The 19,250-nt window shown below is 39.5% G+C and overlaps 1 protein-coding gene across 4 annotated transcripts in view; it reads left to right on the top strand.

Annotated features, from left to right (window-relative positions):
• Positions 1-19,250, top strand: part of LOC108714603 (dedicator of cytokinesis protein 3) — a 191,600-nt gene that overhangs the window by 156,968 nt on the left and 15,382 nt on the right. For all 4 annotated transcript variants that reach the window (XM_041590777.1, XM_018258977.2, XM_041590776.1 and 1 more), the window contains 16 exons: positions 742-800; positions 921-1,069; positions 1,893-1,978; positions 2,265-2,291; positions 3,856-3,951; positions 5,307-5,367; positions 5,465-5,558; positions 7,218-7,366; positions 9,289-9,375; positions 12,568-12,672; positions 14,476-14,617; positions 15,230-15,396; positions 16,151-16,237; positions 16,486-16,665; positions 17,776-17,859; positions 18,760-18,876. In XM_041590777.1, coding sequence (XP_041446711.1) covers positions 742-800; positions 921-1,069; positions 1,893-1,978; positions 2,265-2,291; positions 3,856-3,951; positions 5,307-5,367; positions 5,465-5,558; positions 7,218-7,366; positions 9,289-9,375; positions 12,568-12,672; positions 14,476-14,617; positions 15,230-15,396; positions 16,151-16,237; positions 16,486-16,665; positions 17,776-17,859; positions 18,760-18,876 — 1,690 coding nt within the window. The remainder of the gene's footprint in view (positions 1-741; positions 801-920; positions 1,070-1,892; positions 1,979-2,264; positions 2,292-3,855; positions 3,952-5,306; positions 5,368-5,464; positions 5,559-7,217; positions 7,367-9,288; positions 9,376-12,567; positions 12,673-14,475; positions 14,618-15,229; positions 15,397-16,150; positions 16,238-16,485; positions 16,666-17,775; positions 17,860-18,759; positions 18,877-19,250) is intronic.

The raw sequence follows: 19,250 nt of genomic DNA, 5'->3' as shown, positions 1-19,250 counted from the left end.
ATTAGTATCAAGAGGCCAATTCAGAACTGGTTTTAGGGGATCTCTTAACCATAACTCCCTAGCTTTTAATTAGGGCTACAGCTAATGACGAGCAAAACTGCCACATTTCACTTCACATAAAAACTTGCAGCCGCAGAAAAAAAATTCCAACATTTTGCCAAATGCTTTGACGTTTTTCCATTGAATCAAAATGCATGGATACATTTGAATAATGCCATTGGCTATTCTTTCTCAAATTTCTTACCACAGAAAAAAAATGCATGGCAAAATTCTAGCACAGATTTGCAAACAGATTCACCACTGAAGAAATTACTTATCTCTTGGTAGAACTGAACTAGAAAGTCACTAACTGGTGCATTTTGATTAATGATGCACTGAATCCACTATTTTGCATTCGGCTGAACCTCCGAATCCTTTGCTAAAGATTCGGCCGAATAACAAACCAAATCCAACCCCTAATTTGCATATGCAAATTAGGGGTGGGAAGGGGAAACCATTTTTTACTTCCTTGTTTTCTGACAAAAAGTCCCGTGATTTCCTTCCCGCCCCTAATTTGCATATGCAAATTCAGATTTGGTTCGGCTGAGCAGAAGGATTCGGCCGAATCCGAATCCTGCTCAAAAAGGCAGAATCCTGGCTGAATCCCAAACCGAATCCTGGATTCGGTGCATCCCTAATTTAATGAGTTTTTTTTTCTTCCTAAATGTGGTGCATTTTATGAGCCTGTTTCATATAACCTAGGTATGGAGATATGCGAGTGATGATGACTTACGAACTATTCAACATGTGGCAAAACTTAGGTAAGTGTGTGCCAAGCATGTTTGTGCCATTATCACTCATTCTTATATAGCTTTCTCTCTCTGAAGCCTTTCTATTCCCGGCTCACCACTTGTCTTCTCTGTTCTTACTCAATGTTCTAGGGGAACACAAGTATCACTTTATCCCAGGGATGATTGGCCCTTTCCTTGGGGTGTCTCTCGTGCCACAGCCCGAGGTGCGGAATATAATGATCCCCATCTTTCATGACATGATGGACTGTGAGCAAAGGCGTAATGGGAACTTCAAACAGGTGAGAAGTTGGACAGATGCAGCTCATACAGGACATACCTGCCCACACAGAAATATGAAATATATGAAAAGCCAACAAAGCTAAGCAATCAGCAATACTAATGTGCAGATCATTGTGTATAGGAAGTCAAACAGGGAATTGAGATCATTACACTTAACATAAAACTCGATATTAAGACACAGTGATTGTAGTACTGCAACTATTCAAAGGCAACAGCTTGTTTCTTCAACAGTTACCAGCTGGACCAATGCCACCAGCAGGGCCTTTCAGTAAATGCCATTGTCTGCTAGCTTTATTGATGTCTTCTCAGAGTTATGTATACTCACCTACCCTTCCCTGTAGGGCGATTTCAGCTTGTAAAGCCATGAAAAAGCTTCTATACCATAGTCTGCTCCACAATTGCTGTTTTGCAGAAACTACAGAATGATCATAAAAATCACCCAAATTCTTTTTACATCCTTAATTGGTGTGGGCTTTACCTTCATATACTGTGTGTATGTTGTAAACTATATTATTAGTATTATATAGCCATTTAGTGCTGATGCCTAGAATTCACCTATAATAATCACAGTTTGGTGCCCTCTGTCCAGCTTCATTGTTTTTACAGTTATACTTGTTTTGGGATTGTACAGTTCTGTGGTTGTTTAGTTTTATTTTATTTTTTTATACCAGCCCAATATTGTTTTTGGTCAATGCAATAAAACTTATGGGCCAGGATTTTCCACTGGAACTTCTGAGCCCATTAGATTATATTGAGACCAGAATTCTCCAGCTCTATTTTTCAGCTTCCATGTTGCCATCTTAAACCCATTTGCCTCTATAGGTAGAGGCTGAGCTTATTGACAAACTGGATAACCTTGTGTCTGAAGGAAAAGGGGATGAAAACTATCGGGAGCTCTTCGGTCTTCTGTGAGTACCTACATTCAGGGAACATATGCTGGGGAACAGGGGCTGTGGGCAGAAATACAGGGTAAATTAAGGACAGCTAATGTGTTTTTTTTGCCCTATACTTATAATTGTGACCTTTACTTATGGGGTAGTGGCTGGCTTCATGGTGAGGTATAGAGTGTCAGATAATAACATCAGGAACAAGGGGTGCTTTTTTGGCTCAGAACAGATACACTTATTTTATTGTCTCAGGGGTATGTGAATCATGACTTCTTTGTATTTGTACCCTCTCCCACTGCTGCAACAGCTCTCAGCTGTTTGGTCCCTACCCCAGGTAAGACTGGCCTGTAATTGTACCTATTGTACATGTGTGTGTACTGTGTTTGCATGCATTTTCCATTGTGCCTTGTATATGTGTACTGTGTGTGTTATTTTCATATACTTGCAGCATGCAAATCTTTGTCCTTGGATACCCACCCTGACATATGGCTCCCTTTTTATATATCAGTCCACATGCAGTGCTTTCTCATTTCTTCTCCTTCCCATGTACACACACACACACACACATATATAGTGAATAAAGTACCCCTTATTGTAAAATATAAGGATATTATAAGTCATCGAGGAGTTCCATGACCATATCAAAGCACAAGGTTGAAGGCCAAGTGCTTTTATACAGGTCATGGAACTCTGGGGTTACTTCGAATACCCTCATATTTTCCAACAAGGGGTACTTTATTTATAATACACAAGTTTTAGTGAGTCATGTGACAAAAATGACATCACTACTCGCTGTTTATAACTGAGGGCAGAGCCATGCAAAATACATGTGTGCCATTATCCTAAGGCCAATTATATTCTAACATCATGTATCATCGTTTATTTATACAGCATCAATAAGTTAACATTAGATAATGAACAGGGAACAAACAGTAAATAACCAACAATAGTTTACAGAGTACGATAGGATTAGAGGGCCCTACCCGCAAAAGTTCACTAAAGGGTTAGGGTACTATTAAAAAAAAATTGTGATTTATAAACTGAATATCCTTTATGTTGGAGTACAAGTGCTTTGTTGCATCCAGGTAGCTTGGGGCATGTGCTATAAATACGCACATCTTTATTCTTGCACTAGTAAAATTATACAGAACTACAGCTGTTACCTGAGGCTGGGGATCTGGAAAGCAAACAGACACACACCTCATATGCCAAGGACAAGGAGCTCTAAATTAAATATCAAATACTGAACTAACTATAAGCTAATTGGGCACCGTGCCCTGACCTGTGTAACTAATACCTGCCATATGGAAAAAGGTAATTACAGTATTCCCTGTATGTGCATTGAACAGCAGGTGATCTGCCATGGGAATACCTGTAAGCCACAAGCAGTGTTGCAGGCATTGCTAATGCAATGTTGTGTTTATCCGCACACTTATGTTACCATCATATTTGTAGATTCTAGAAATCTGTATCTTGGCAAAATGTGAGATGCCACTGCCAGTCAGGTTTTAATTGAGCATGTTTGGATCTCACTGTATTTGAAATTCCAGAGTGTATTATGAGTCTTAGTCTGGATGGGCATGGTTATTGGTTAACGCAACATGTTGTGGATCTAAATGGTGATCTAAATGGTGAAGGTTCTATTCATAAATAAGCTCCAAGAATCCACAATACTTTATACAAAGCTGCACTGTTGGTGAAATATTTTTGGCTTCCCCCTTGTCCTTTCTTTCTTACAGTGACCCTTTCCCTGTCTACTAGTATTATCCTTCTTCCTGGCTATCCCCTCCTGTTCCTGCCTTGGTTATTTTGGCTTGCAGCTTCCCTGTTGTGGCTTGTAAGGTGCATGGGGCTGCCAGTCTTGTGTATAGGCTTCTCACTGTGGTCTTTAACCTCAGCCTTCTGGAGAAGATTGAACAAGAGACATGGAGAGAGCCAGGTGCCTCGTTTGTTACGTCGGTAACGCGTTTGATGGAAAGGCTGCTTGACTACAGGTAACACATGCCATTACGGTGAAATTGGACTCAACACAAATGAACACTTATCAGAACAAGCCTGTCTGGCTTATGAGATCTTATAGCACCCTGGAGAGAGAGAGTGCAGATATGTGAATATATCAGCAGGCTTTTTTATACCCATTAAGCATTTCAAATGATTTTCTTTTTGGTTGCTTTTTAGGTGCTTTTACCCTCAATTTTAGAAGCCAATACACTTTAACACCGGGAGCCTTTTTTGCACTCCCCAGCTAAGCATTTAGATGGCCTAACTATGTGCTTATTAGGCAGTTAAGGTTGGTGCACAGTACAAATTGCATTGGAAGACTGCAAATGCCATGCACCCCATGGCTCCCATTAAGATAATGACTTTTTCCCTTTTTTGAGTGGAATTAAGCTAAGACAGAATCAGTTCAAATATACACAAACTTCTGGAATCTTACTAATGTGCCACTTGAGACTGAGAGGGTTTGGTACATTAACCTTATTTGCACTTCTCCTCAATTCATCATTATATCTGGCAATGGCCTGGGCTCTGTGTCTTAATTTGGAATGGATACTGTAGCTTGGAGGCAAATATCAGGACATTAGCTTCATGGTGGTATATACAATGGATAACTAGAGGCCCTTGGGTCTTGATTAAGAATTTACACCCCTTTATCAATTTCTGTACCATGGGGTATTGTGGGTTGCCCTTATTTCTCCACTGTAGCAGGGGCAGAACAAGACCTTACAGGACCCTTGTGTTTGGCCCCCTCTTTTTATTAAAAAAATAATGATCCCCACCCACATGTCCTGAGCACACTAACGCTTATTAGCTTCAGTTCCTTTGCACTGTGAATAGTTATTGTCTCCAAATCTTACTGTTTTTGCTTTGTGGGGCCCCTCAGGACCTAATAATTCAGAACTTGTCTCTGAACTTTTTTGAACAGAGTAACAGAAGCTCACATGGCTCAGGTGCCTGCAGGTACTTTTAATGCATTCCAAAAGCATATATATATATATGAACAGCAGGTGATCTGTTACTGTATATATGAACAGTATGGGACCTGTTATACAGAATGCTTGGGACCTGGAGTTTTCTGGGTTAAGCAGAAAGCAGGTTATGGGTCTTCCGATAATTTGGATCTTTAGTCTATTAAAAACATTTAAACTTTAATCAAACCCAATAGTGTTGTTTTGCTTCCAATAAGGATTGGGAATCATTTTTAAAAATTTGATTTATTTGATTATAATAGAGTCTGTGGAAGATGGCCTGCCCATAATCTGGAGCTTTATGGATAATAGGTTCCAGATAATGGATCCCATATCTGAGAAGACAATAAGCTAGCTGTTTGTTTTTTTTTTTATTACAGAGATTGTATGAAAAGCGAAGAGCCTGAAAATAAGAAATTGGGATGCACAGTGAATCTAATGGTAAAAAGAAGGCGTAATTCAGTTTAAATAGGTGGTATTAGAAATGTGTCTATACCAAAAATAAGTATTTGCCTCTGTTGTTTTTTGATTTTAACAGAATTTCTATAAATCAGAAATAAATAAAGAAGAAATGTTCATCAGATACATCCATAAGCTCTGCGACTTGCACCTTCAGGCAGAGAGCTACACAGGTATGTGCTCTATATGAACATGCACTTACAGGCATACACAACGATGTACTGCATATGTACAATTACACTGGGAGGTCCTGTATGAGTACACCTAGCGCTTTATGTGTACAGTTAGGAATGTACTTATAGGCAAACAGTTATACAATTATGTGCTATAGGTAAGCTGAAAAACAACAGTAACTATTACAAAAAGTGGAACCTGATCCAGGTGTACCTGCCCCAAACCCTCAGGAAAAGTTGCAAAACAATATACACACACTGGGCTAAAAAATGGTGTAGGCACAAAAGATCACATAGGTCACCAATTATTAAAAAGAAATTGACACCAATAATTAAAACAAAAATCTTTATTGATACAGAGCACAAAATGAGCCTTTGTCTAAATGCTGTTTGAGCACGACACACCTAGGGGCAGATGTATGAAGGGTCGAATATCGAGGGTTAATTAACCCTCGATATTCGACTAGGAACTAAAATCGTTCGACTTCGAATATCGAAGTCGAACGATTTAGCGCAAATCCTGCGATCGAACAATCGAAGGATTATTCGTTCGATCGAACGATTAAATCCTTCGAATCGAACGATTCGAAGGATTTTAATACAACGATTGAAGGAATATCCTTCGATCAAAAAATCTCAGGCAATCCTATGGGGACCTTCCCCATAGGCTAACATTGACTTCGGTAGCTTTTAGCTGCCGAAGTAGGGGGTCGAAGTTTTTCTTAAAGAGACAGTACTTCGACTATCGAATGGTCGAATAGTCGAACGATTTTTAGTTCGAATCGTTCGATTCGAAGTCGAAGTAGTAGTCGAAGGTCGAAGTAGCCCATTCGATGGTCGAAGTAGCCCAAAAAACACTTCGAAATTCGAAGTTTTTTTAATTCGAATCCTTCACTCGAGCTTTGTAAATCTGCCCCCTAATGTGTTTGAGACGTGTAAAGATTTTTGTTTTTAATTATATTATTTGGTGACCTATGTGATCTATTGAGTGCCAACCCCCTTTTTTTGGCATGTATGATGCTTCTAAACACTTTTGCTGTTTACTTTGATTTTCTCTTTTCAGTGGTTTTTGAAATAGTTGCCAATTTTTAGATTATGTTAATACTAGTCTTTCAGCTCAGCAGCTCTTTCAGAGTGTTAGTGTCACTAGAGTTAACAGGCGTTGCAAACTTGCTAAACTAAAAAGCCTGCTATTAGCAATCTAAAACTGCAAATATTGAAGATAGAAAAATTGTCAGTTACAAAAGTGCTCAGAGAAGCACCTTGAGTAAGTTTACATCAATTCTTTTTTTATAAACTCTGGATATTTTTACTATGCAAAGCAACATACCTGTAAATGGCAAATGCAAGAAAGGTGAAATATACATCCCCTAGGACTGGAGTTTTTGAAAACTTTGGACAGGCCATAAAAAGCAGAGTCTGCCATCTACTGGCCAAACAGAATAAGTCAGTGGAGAAATTTTTTATTTTAGACATAAAGTTGTGTGTCTTTTTTCAACCCAAGTTACTATGGACTAACTGTCTGTGTCAGTAAGTGTAAATAGCGGCACAGGAATAAATTGGAACTCTTTCTCTAATTAAGTCATTTTTGTTACCTCTCTCACACCCTTATCCTCTTTTCTATGTTTTCTTTAAATGCTTTTCATTCTGTGTTCCCAGAGGCAGCATTCACCCTGCTTCTCTACTGGGAACTGCTGCAATGGGAAGAACGCCCCCTAAGGGAGTTTCTCCATTACCCTGCTCAGAGTGAGTGGCAGCGGAAAGAAGGTCTGAGCCGCAAAATCCTCCATTACTTCAATAAGGGCAAGGTGAGCACAGTAAAAAAACAGGTTATCAGTACAGAGGTTTCCTAACGCTGATATAATCAGCTAATATAATCAGCTAAATGCCTATAAAAACACTATATGAGGATTTATTGACCTATAACACTGACATGGTATAACACTTAATGCTACTTCTAAACCAGTACTGAACAGTAATTCCATTTGATGGTGTCAAGGTGAGGAAAAAACAAGTGCAATTTGCACTGGTATTTTGTACTTTGTCCCTGTGGTATTTCCTGCCTGCGCCCATAAGTGCAACAAACAAATTACCATCGCAAAATGGAGCACAAAGGAGCAAATGCACTAAGATGCGAAGTTGCGCCAGGCGCAACTTCGCCGCACTTCGCCAGGCGTAGTTTCGCCAGGGCTCCGCAAATTCACTAAAATCCGAAGTTGCGCACAGGGGTAGCGTAAGGTTGCAAAGTTGCGCTAGCGTTGATTCGCTATATAAAGCGAAGTTACGCTAGCGAAGGCTAATTTGCATACGGCGCGAAATTCAAATTTCAATGGAGGAATACGTATCTGCACTACAAATGCCTAGAAAACCTTCAAATCAGCACATAAAAATTTTATTTTGCCCTACACATGTGCCCACTGTCTAGGTAAAAATTTTCGATCTTTTTCAGCCTATCAGCCATCATGTTATATAACACGCCAGCGTTTTTTGGGACTTAGAAAAAAAATGACTTTTTTTTAAACAATCCCTATCTACTCTATTGCGCTTCGCCAGGTCTGAGGTGGCGAAGGAAGTCTAGCGTAAAAGGTAGCGTTCAGTACACTGCGCAAGTTAGTGAATTTGCGTAGTTTCGTAGCTAGCGAAAATTCGCCAGGCGTAAGGGTGCGAAGTAACACTAGCGAAACTACGCCAGCGTTCGTTAGTGAATTTGTGCAGTAGCGAAAATGCCAAACGCTAGCGAATTAACGCTAGCGTTCGGCGCTTCGCGGCTTAGTGAATTTGCCCCAAAGAGTTGTCTTTTTTGAACTGTTGATTTCTCTTTGCGGCACTTCGTATGTTAAGGTGACCATAGACTCAAAGATCCGCTCGTTTGGCGACATCGCCAAACGAGCGGATCTTTCCCCGATATGCCACTAAACAGCATGGCTATATCGGGGGTAATTCGAGCGTTCGTTCGTATGGCCGAACGATCGAATTACGATGCGCCAAGGGGCTCCGACGGGTCGGTCGGTTAGAAATCCAACCTTCCCGATCGATATCGTGGCCAGATATCGATCGGGAAGACCCGTCGGAAGCCCCCATACACAGGCAGATAAGCTGTCAAATCGGTTCAAATGACCGATATCGGCAGCTTTATCTGCCCGTGTATGGCCACCTTTAGGCTGAAGGGGTGGATATAAGTGTCTACTGCCGTGCCCCCTACCTTGCACATTATTGAGGATGTGCAAAGTAGAGGCTCCATGCAGCCTGCTCTCTGTGTGGTGCAAGGGGCTGAGTGTAGAAAGTAAATCTCTGATTGGCTGCTGAGGGGTACAATGGCATGCTGGCTCAGATTTGTATGTGCTATATTTTAGGCCTGTAAGAGATTAAGCTGTTTTACACCCTTACTTATGAATAAACGCAATCAGAAATACAATCATTTATTCAGGGCCATCATTAATAAAGGCACAAAGTATTTTATGGCAAAAAATAAATGGCATAATTATAAAGCTCCAATGTAGTCTGTATATATATATATATATATATATATATATATATATATATATATATATATATATATATATATATATATATATATATATATATATATATATACATACATATATAAATATGTGTATATATATATATATATATATATATATATATATATATATATATATATATATATATATATATATATATATATAAATGCTCACACCATCCTCTGTTTCTTCATTGATTTCTTCCTTAGTGCTGGGAGTTCGGGGTTCCTCTTTGCAGAGAACTTGCTGCTCAGTATGAGAAACTGTATGATTACCAAAGCCTGAGCTGGATCCTGGTGAGGACTGGTTGCATTGTGCCTGTTCCCCTCATTGTGCTCTCTCTCTGTATGCTTATTGCCCTGCTGATGTCTTCTGCATGTCTGCGGCAATCTTTGCTGTCACAACATTGCCTGTACTGTCTAATTGAAATCGTACCCCCAACACAACTTTTCTTCCCTGAGGGCAACCTTCTATCCACTTCAGGGGTAAAAACTACAGAGGAAACAGAGCCATCCTGCTCCTAGGAAGTATATATGGGGGCACTCATTGATTAGCAGTTCAATATGTGTTGAACCTATAAATTTAGGGAGCCATTATACTTCCCAGTAATGTCTACTTGCACCACTAATCCACATTCTCCAGAGGTCTTTCCCAAGGCTTTTATGTTTTCTCTTTAAGCATGTATTATCATAGATGTAAAGGGGGAAAGCTCTGTAACTGGAGAAAGTTGAGTGGACACAGCGTATTTTCCATATGTGGAAGTAAATGTTGTCTCATATTGAGAGGTTTAGGAGTGTTAAAAGTCCACACATTTCAGGCATGGGGAATGAAATGATGATATACACTACAGAGGTTGGGTCATGCTGAGATGAAACATGTTCTGGGGGTATTCCAGTGGTGTTTTACATCTATGGAGGGGTGTTGAGAGCAGGTTTTCTTGGGTTCTATGAAAATAAAAGAGAAAGATTTATTGAAACCCCCATCTGAAGGAAATTTTCAGGGACATCTCTTAATCGTTGATTCTGTCTCTCCTAAGATTGTAAGCTCTTTGAGGCAAGGATGCCTAGTAATGAAGCTTTTATCAGTAAATTTCACGTATACTTGCTGCTTGATATAATGTATATATTCTCTAACTTATGTTTACTGTGTCTGTAAATCCCTATGTATTTTGATGGCTCTATACAATAAAGATATATGTGCTGCTCTGCTTCTCCCCTGTTGCACTTTCTATATTCTCTATATGCCTTGTTCTGCCTGCTTCTACATTTGCTTTGCTGCTCCTCTTTAGCTTTAAACCAGACATAGGCAACTTTCTGCCCTCCAGATGCTATAGAACTACAAATCCCATTGTCCCACCAGCAGCTGAAGGCTGTAGAAGATAGATTAGGGGCTGTATTTCTGTTATATCTGGAGGGCCACAGGTGCCTGGTGCCCTTCCCTGCTTAAAACATTCTAATGCTCTCTTTTTTCTCTCCTCATTTTTATTTTAGTGTTCATGTCCCCAAGCAGACTCTTCCCTTCCTCCACTCACACCCTATGTACTGTCTATGCTTTCCCTGTATTACTCACATTATATATACACTAGAGGAGCCAATCAGAATTGGAACCCCACATTATTTGTAGAAGCAACCCATAAGACCATAAACAGCGAACAGTTTTGCAAAGGCAATTTACTTCAAACAACATCTCTGAATATACATATAGTATATAGGGAATAATGTACCCCTTGTTGGAAAATATAGTATATTATATTTTTTAATCTGTCATATATAATATATAATACACAGGAGCAATGAATATCCTGTAATTTATATCCTTATAATACACAAAAGCCATGAATATCTTGTAAATTATATCCTTATAAACGGTGAGTTCTGATGTCATCAGCTATAAACGGTTCATTTCTGTCACATGACTCACTGAAATTATTGTATTATAATAAATAAAGTACCCCAGTTGCAAAATATGAGGATATTAGAAGTTACCTTGGAGTTCCATGACCTGTATAAAAACACTCAGGCTTCGGCCTCGTGTTTTTATATAGTCATGAAACTCCTCGGTAACTTTTAATATCCTTATATTTTACAACTGGGGGTACTTTATTCACTATATAATACACAAAAGCCATGAATATCTTGTAAATTATATCCTTATAAACGGTGACCAGTGATGTCATCAGTTATAAACGGTGAGTAGTGTCACATAACTCACTGAAACTTGTATATTATAACAAATAAAGTACCCCCTGTTGTAAAATATGACAATATTAGAAGTTACCTCGGAGTTCCATGACATGAAACTCCTCGGTAACTTATAATATCCTTATAATTTACAAGAGGGGGTATTCACTATATAAACCATGCTTAATGATGTCATTTATAAAAAATACATTTTAAAATATGTGAATATTAGTAGTCACCATGACCTGTATATAAACATGGTCATGGAACTCGTTGGTAACTTATAATTTCCTTATATTTTACAAGAGGGGGTACTTTATTCACTATATAATCAGTGCTCGATATAACTTCTGTCACATGACTCACTGAAACTTGTATATTATAATAAAGTACCCCCTGTTGCAAAATATGAGGATATTAGAAGCCACCTCAGAGTTTCATGACTCAGTAACTTATAATATCCTTATATTTTACAATAGGGGGTACTTTATTCACTATATATTATCTACAGTTTGGCCAAAATTATATTATATAAATTATATCCTTATAAACAGCGTGCTCCTACACCATTATAAACATGCTGTTTATAACTTATAGTGATCTCTTCTATAATTTTCTTCTCTTGCGCACTGCCTGTGACTTGTCTAAAAGCCTAACATAAGCAATAATTATTTTGTAACAAAGCGCTAGAAAATCATGCCCTACTGCACGCCATTTGTACCAGTCATTTTTCTGCAACTAAAAAAGAAAGCTCTTGACTAACCTACATACATTTAACTGTAGATTATAATGAAGAGTGTAACCCCTTATAACATTTATAATTATAATTACTATTAAAAGTCACATTTATAAACCTATTAAAAGTCACATTGGAGTTATGTGAACTGTATAAAAGCACTCGGCCCATGTCCTTGTCCTTTTATATGGTCACATAAAGCCTCATCTTTTTTAAGGAAAACTATATATATATATAAATATATAGATATATATATATATATATATATATATATCCACAGCAGTGACTCAGCACTCGCAGGACTTGCTTAAAAATGAAAAAAAAAACGTTTTTTTAAGCAAGTCCTGCGGGTGCCGAGTCATTGCTGTAGATGTGCTTGCTGAACTACTACCCTGCACCCAGGCAGTTAGTTGATTTTATTGCATGTGGTGTCTATAAAGGGTTGATGGTATTATGTGATTAATGACCCCTTTTATCTATTCTGCTCAACTTTTTGACTTTCTTATTCCAATTTTCTCTACAACATCCCCTTTTTTGTGTTCTACACCCCATGTCTCCTCCCTTTGATGCAGAAAATGGAGGCCTCCTATTATGATCACATTATGGACCAACAGCGGCTGGAACCTGAGTTTTTCCGAGTAGGATTTTATGGAAAGAAGTTTCCTTTCTTCCTGAGGGTGAGAGCATGTGTGAGCCTTTCCTGCCACATGTTGGGTACCTCACATGTCTTGCTTGCTCAGTACTTCCCTCAACTAAATGGCAATATCACTATTACCTCTAACATTGTATGCATCCTCTGAAGTACCTCCTGTTTCCCAAAGCCCGAATCCTCCATACCCTCAGCTTGTGTCTTATATCATCTCTTCCACCAACGCAACATGGAGGTCAGAGAAATGTTTAGCTTTAAGATTCAGTAAATTCTACGTATGCCACTGGGTTCCTTCCAGCTGAGGAAACCTCTAATGGCCCATGGAGTTGGGACCTTTTGCCAGTTTTGTAAAGTACAAGGCCAACATTTAAAAATAAATACACATATACATATGAAAGAAGTTTCCACCTTTGGGTCATCCATGAACTGAAACTCTCTGTATACATAGAGTTCAGTACCTTGACATAAGATCTGACGCCAACAGGTTACCCTGTTCAGGCACACATATATTAATAATAAAAATTATGATTACTTTGACCAAAATTAATTCTTATGTCTTTTCAGAATGAATGTACCGCCTACTAATAACTGTGTTAGCTACATTGAGTTGTATCACCTGTTTTGGTCTTTCCATGACTTGCAGCATTAGACCTTTATATAGGGGTAGCTTTCCAAGGTGACTTCTCAAAGTCTTATAGTCTAATATATATTTGGTGTGTCATCTCCTTGCCTAGACAAAGTATTAGAGCCATCATTCTGTTAGCTCTCACTCAATATCTGTCTGACTCCTGCATAAAGAGAGAATGAAGAGGAAGATTACAGAGATAGGGATAGTCAAGATTATCTTGATTATCTCACCAAATGTTATTTGATTATAGTACATAGTTAAGTTGGGTTGATAAAAGCCTAAAGTCCATCAAGTTCAACCCCTCCAAAAACCCAGGGTCCATATATACACACACTAACACTGATCCCTCCATACACACAAAAACTGTATATACCAATATCTATAATAATTCTAGATTTTATTAGATTATATTTAGAAAGTTCCTTATTTCCATTATATAAAGCAAATGCACCTGCATAAAGCGCAAGGTGCAAGGAGCTGTTATGGACACAAGTACCTTTAATGAATGACATTAATATATAAAATACTTGCATCCATTTTACTATGACCGTAGCTGCAATTGCAGGCCGTAAATGATCCCTATTGGTTTTCTGTTCATGCCAGCCCAGCAATACAAACTAAGAAACATTATTATTAACAGATCACTGCTCTAAAGCAGCCTATGAATCTTCCCATTGATTCTCTGTACAGGCAGGAGGGGGATAGTGATTTGGAATTAAGTTTACTGCTACATTTATGGAGACAGGCTATCGAGATTTAGCCCCGGATTGTTCATAACTTTAGGTAAGATGCAGCATTATAACGATTTAGAATAATATTACTTCTACCTAAAACTAGAAAAGACACATATAACAATTCAGCATGGGATTACTGATACCTTAACTAAGATACACAGTTTAACTTTCAGAAGCAGCTCATGAATAACTTTATCTAAAGATTCAGAGTCAGCTTATTGTTACCTTTAGCTAAGAGCCAGGTGAATTAGAATCATAAGACGCACCATGCTCTGCAGAAGGGGAAGGGGGAAATACATATGGATCCAGCAGGCAAGGTTGTGGTGTAGTCTTTCTTTGATCACCTTTGGCCTAACAACCTCTGACCTAACCTGCAAGAATTATTTTCCTCTAACCCCAATTCACATGGCCCCTTCCTCTTACCTCTCAGTGGTCCTTGCACATTTTGACCTGCTGATTTTCTCTGCAGAACAAGGAATTTGTGTGCAGGGGGCATGACTACGAGCGTCTGGAGGCGTTCCAGCAAAGAATGCTCAGCGAGTTCCCTCAGGCTATTGCAATGCAACATCTTAACCATCCCGATGACACCATTCTACAGAGTGACGCTCAGTGTATCCTGCACTGTGGGGTGTCTAACAGCTTTGCTTAATAGGCCACTTGGTTTTTAAGGGACATTGCACTGATCACGTATTGAATCAAGGAATCAATAAATGTTCTCCCCCATCTTGGCCAGTAAGACTAAGCACTAATAACGACTAACATTTATAGAAACATAAAATGAATGCATGTCTGTGAAGCAAGTAGGAGATTTCCATTTAGGAGGTTTCCAACAGAGTAAGGCCATGTTTTATGTGTATATTGAATTTGATCAGTGCTGGGTAGAAACCCAAGTCATGGGTAATAACAGGGCAGATTGGATGGAACCAGCAAGTACTATATGTACGGTTATTGTATAAAGTGCAGGGTACTTGAATGCAAAGCAGAGCAGATGACTGTATGAAAACAGTGAAGGGCATATGTATGGATGAAATCAATAAAAGGCAGATGATTGGATAAGAGCAGTGTAGGATACATACATTAAATTTAGGGCACAAAACTAAATGAAAGCAAAGCATGAAAGGTTATTGGAAAGAAGCAATGCAGGTCAGGGGCTTGGATGGGGTAAATTAGGCAGTGTCCTGTCTTTATCATTACTCTGTTTGCTCCGTGACCCTTTCCCCCAGACCTGCAGATTTATGCAGTGACTCCTCTCCCGGACGCCCCACATATTTTGCAAATGGATCAGGTTCCAGAGAGAATCAAGAGCTTCTATCGAGTGAACAATGTACGAAGGTTTCGATACGACCGACCATTTCACAGAGGAACACGGGACAAAGACAACGAGTTTAAGGTCAGAATGTTGGCAAACTAAGACTGGCAGAGCACTTCTTCCCAATGCTACTTGGGAGGGCAGCACTCTCGCTGACTGAACACAATAACCATGCACGGCCTAATAGTATATAAGTATTATTAACTAAAAGTGTACTGCATCACTGCTTATTGCAAAAGTATAATTATTATTATTAATATGACTGTGGCTGGTATAGTAGGGAGAGATTGTGCCTATAGTAACAGTGGGATAATAGTCTCTGGGAAGGGAGTGTGACTGTGGGATAGCAGGTATAGTAGGGAGAGATGGTGCCTATAGTAACAGTGGGATAATAGTCTCTGGGAAGGGACTGTGACTGTGGGATAGCAGGTATAGTAGGGAGAGATGGTGCCTATAGTAACAGTGGGATAATAGTCTCTGGGAAGGGACTGTGGCTGTGGGATAGCAGGTATAGTAGGGAGAGATGGTGCCTATAGTAACAGTGGGATAATAGTCTCTGGGAAGGGAGTGTGGCTGTGGGATAGCAGGTATAGTAGGGAGAGATGGTGCCTATAGTAACAGTGGGGATAATAGTCTCTGGGAAGGGAGTGTGGCTGTGGGATAGCAGGTATAGTAGGGAGAGATGGTGCCTATAGTAGCAGTGAGATAATAGCCTCTGAGATATGACTGTGGGATCACAGTTGTGATAAGGCAAAATGGTGGCTGCAACTGTGGGAATAATAATACTATTTCAGCTTACTTGTGAATGAACTCCCTATTGTCTTTTGCCTTGTAGAGTCTATGGATAGAGCGCAGCACTCTTACACTTTCTCACAGTCTTCCCGGCATCTCGTGTTGGTTCGAAGTACAGAAGAGAGAGCTGGTAAAGTGTGAATGGCTTGCCTGTGGTCTTTGTATATGACTTGAGCTTCCCTTTGTAAATGAAAAGCTGTAATTAAAGTGCACATGTAAATAGAAGTATAGTGTAAATATAGTATATAAATATAGTATATAGTCTATATAGATGAAATACTGTCTAGAATTTTTTTCATTGATGTGATAAACTGCAGGTCATATCATCTATTATTCCAGTCGGTTATTTTGAAACCTAATTTTATGGCTTATGATCAGGTGGAAGTCAGCCCGCTTGAGAATGCTCTGCAGGTTCTAGGCAACAAGACTCAAGAGCTCCGAGCCCTTATCACCCAGTATCAGCACCATAACCTACATGGCAACATCAACTTGCTCAGCATGTGTCTAAATGGAGTCATAGACGCTGCTGTGAATGGGGGAATCACCCGCTACCAGGAGGTGAGAAACAGAAATAAGGGTCTGTGGGCAATTAAGAACATTGGGAGAAAGGTATAGTGAGCAAGGGAGAAAGACTAGGAATGTGGTTAACAGAAATTCTTTGGCCCTGTGTTTAATTAGGAATGTATGATTTGCAGGTTATGCTTTTTCCAAAATGTTCATTAGGATCTTTAAGTTGCCAAGCTTCTTGGCAACCTGCTTTGGATTTTTGGGTGAAATTAGGTATATATATATATAAGAAATATACTGTATAAAGTGTTTAAGAAGAAAAGCTTCATCTTTACAGAGAGGTCATGGCATGATCATTGTGCTCTTCTAATATGGCAGAGGCCCACTAATTAGAAATCACTGATCCACAGAAAAGTGTAAGGGGAGCTAAACCCTATATTAACAGCTGGTTTGTAGAATCATGCACCATGTTTATTCTCAGATTAATAACTGCTTAAAACTCCTCTATGCTACCTAGAAAGTCTCCATCAGTTTTTGCTAGTGTCTGCTTTCATAGGACTGGACCTAAACCAGCACCCCTAAGATAAAAATGCTGTCTGTGTTGTATTGCCCCAGACACCTATACTTCTATGCTTTCTTCGTGGGTTGTTCATGTTCGTGCAAACAAATATATGTTGTATGATAGTGGTTCCAAAACTGTGGGGCTTTCACCTTCCTTGGTGGGCCACACACATTAGTCCAGATTAAACTCAGTTAGAAAAATGTTTATCACCTGAAAACTCATGGACGAGATTTAATCTCAGATGCTATTCAATTCAGAAAAACTTATCTCATAGTTTATCATTTGAAAACTCTATTGAAGTCTATGGGAAAAAAGGGGACTGGATTAGGAGAAAAGTTTTTTCTCCTCAAATTGAATCCCGTCCATGACTTCATGTGATAAATCATGAGATAAAAATTTTTTTCACTGAACTGAATCTGGCCTATTATTTGAACAGTCCCCAACCCTATACTCACAGTGACACAGTGACTCCTACTTTCTTCTGTATTGTCCATCATGTCAGATTTCTATAGAGCCATATGAACACTTCCAACAGAAACCGTATTCTCACCGATTACTCACCCTGCTGTTCATTTCTCCATTATCCTTCTCTCTTCTAGGCCTTCTTTGATAAAGAGTACATCACGCAGCACCCTGAGGATGCAGAGAAGATCAGTCAGCTGAAGGAACTGATGCAGGAGCAGGTACAGTAGTCGCAACCTTGTATGTTTATTCACTGTTCACATGGTAGTGGCAGATTTCATAGGCGGAGTGTACATATGTTTTATTAGACAATAAAATGGACTGCCCACTAAAATGCCATATGCAAAGTGTTTACTCCTGACTTAGATCTTTACTATCACTGTATTGGCTGTACCTACAAAGATGCTTGAGGTTCAAGGGAGCAAGTGTTGTAGGTGAACTGCGACCCTAGCAATTTGGGGGGGTATGGGGTTAAGAGATTATTGACCGCAGGCTGTTTTCTTGACATGTTATTTCTCTTTAAACCTGTTACCTGTGCCTGTGCCTGTGCCTCTTGAGCTAGTTCTGGCACCCCCCACAGGTATATGCAACGGAAGACTCCAGAACACAGATTAATTTGCAGAATAACGTGTTTACTGTGCCCCGCAAAAAAATGCTATGTTTCAGGGACGTGATCCTTTGTCAGGTTCGCCTTTGGCTGGACACAGTAAACACAGGAGTTATCCCTGTTCTCCTTCTAGGAGGGGTCATATTCAACTGGCTACCTCATATGTAATAATTTATTCCGTTTCCTCCTACACTGCAAAAAGGCAGGTTAATTGACTCTTGATACAACTGTCCGTGGTGCGAGAAGGGACCTTAGTCTGTAAGCTACACCCGGGCAATGAATGAATGATGAAGAATCTCAATAAGAATATACAATTCTATCTCCCATATGTAATAAAAGGCACCAAGTTTGCCTAGGAGCAGTAACCCATAGCAATCAAAAAGATCTTTCTTTTAAACAGGTGACCAGTAAATACTACTTGGTTGCTAAGGGTTACTGCTCCTGGGCAAACTTAGTGCCTTTATTTACATAACTCCCTATGTGTTTGATATACATGACGGCTTGTGTGTTCCAGGTACATGTTCTTGGTGTGGGGCTGGCTGTACATGAGAGATGTGTACACCCTGAGATGCGTCCCCTCCATAAAAAGCTGGTGGATCAGTTCCAGGTTATGCGCTCCAGTCTCTACCAGGTAAATGCAAGTTAAGAACAGCTCCTACCCACCTTCATGAAGTTTGAGCTTCCACAAAACATGTTGCAGTGTCATTTGCTTCTCTGTTCTAAAATGAATGGAGACATAATTAACAATTAGGATTCATTGATTTAGCCAAATGGGATTTAGCGGGGATTCAAATGTGCTGGTACTTGCGACCTCTTGTCCCAGCTCCCACAGGCCCCTCACACTCCACTTATATGATCCCGGGAACTGCCTTTCCAGTATCCCTACCCAGCTTTTCAGAACTTAGGGCCGGCCAGTGTGGGCAGGAGCAGAGAGACTATACAGTAAGATTTTTTCGGATTACACCCCAGCCATAGAATTCAACAAAATTGAGGGATTTTGTGAAT

Source organism: Xenopus laevis, chromosome 4L (assembly GCF_017654675.1).
Source record: "Xenopus laevis strain J_2021 chromosome 4L, Xenopus_laevis_v10.1, whole genome shotgun sequence".
Taxonomy (NCBI): Eukaryota; Metazoa; Chordata; class Amphibia; order Anura; family Pipidae; genus Xenopus; species Xenopus laevis.
Note: the sequence above shows the minus strand (reverse complement) of the source record. Positions and strands in the feature narration are given on the sequence as shown.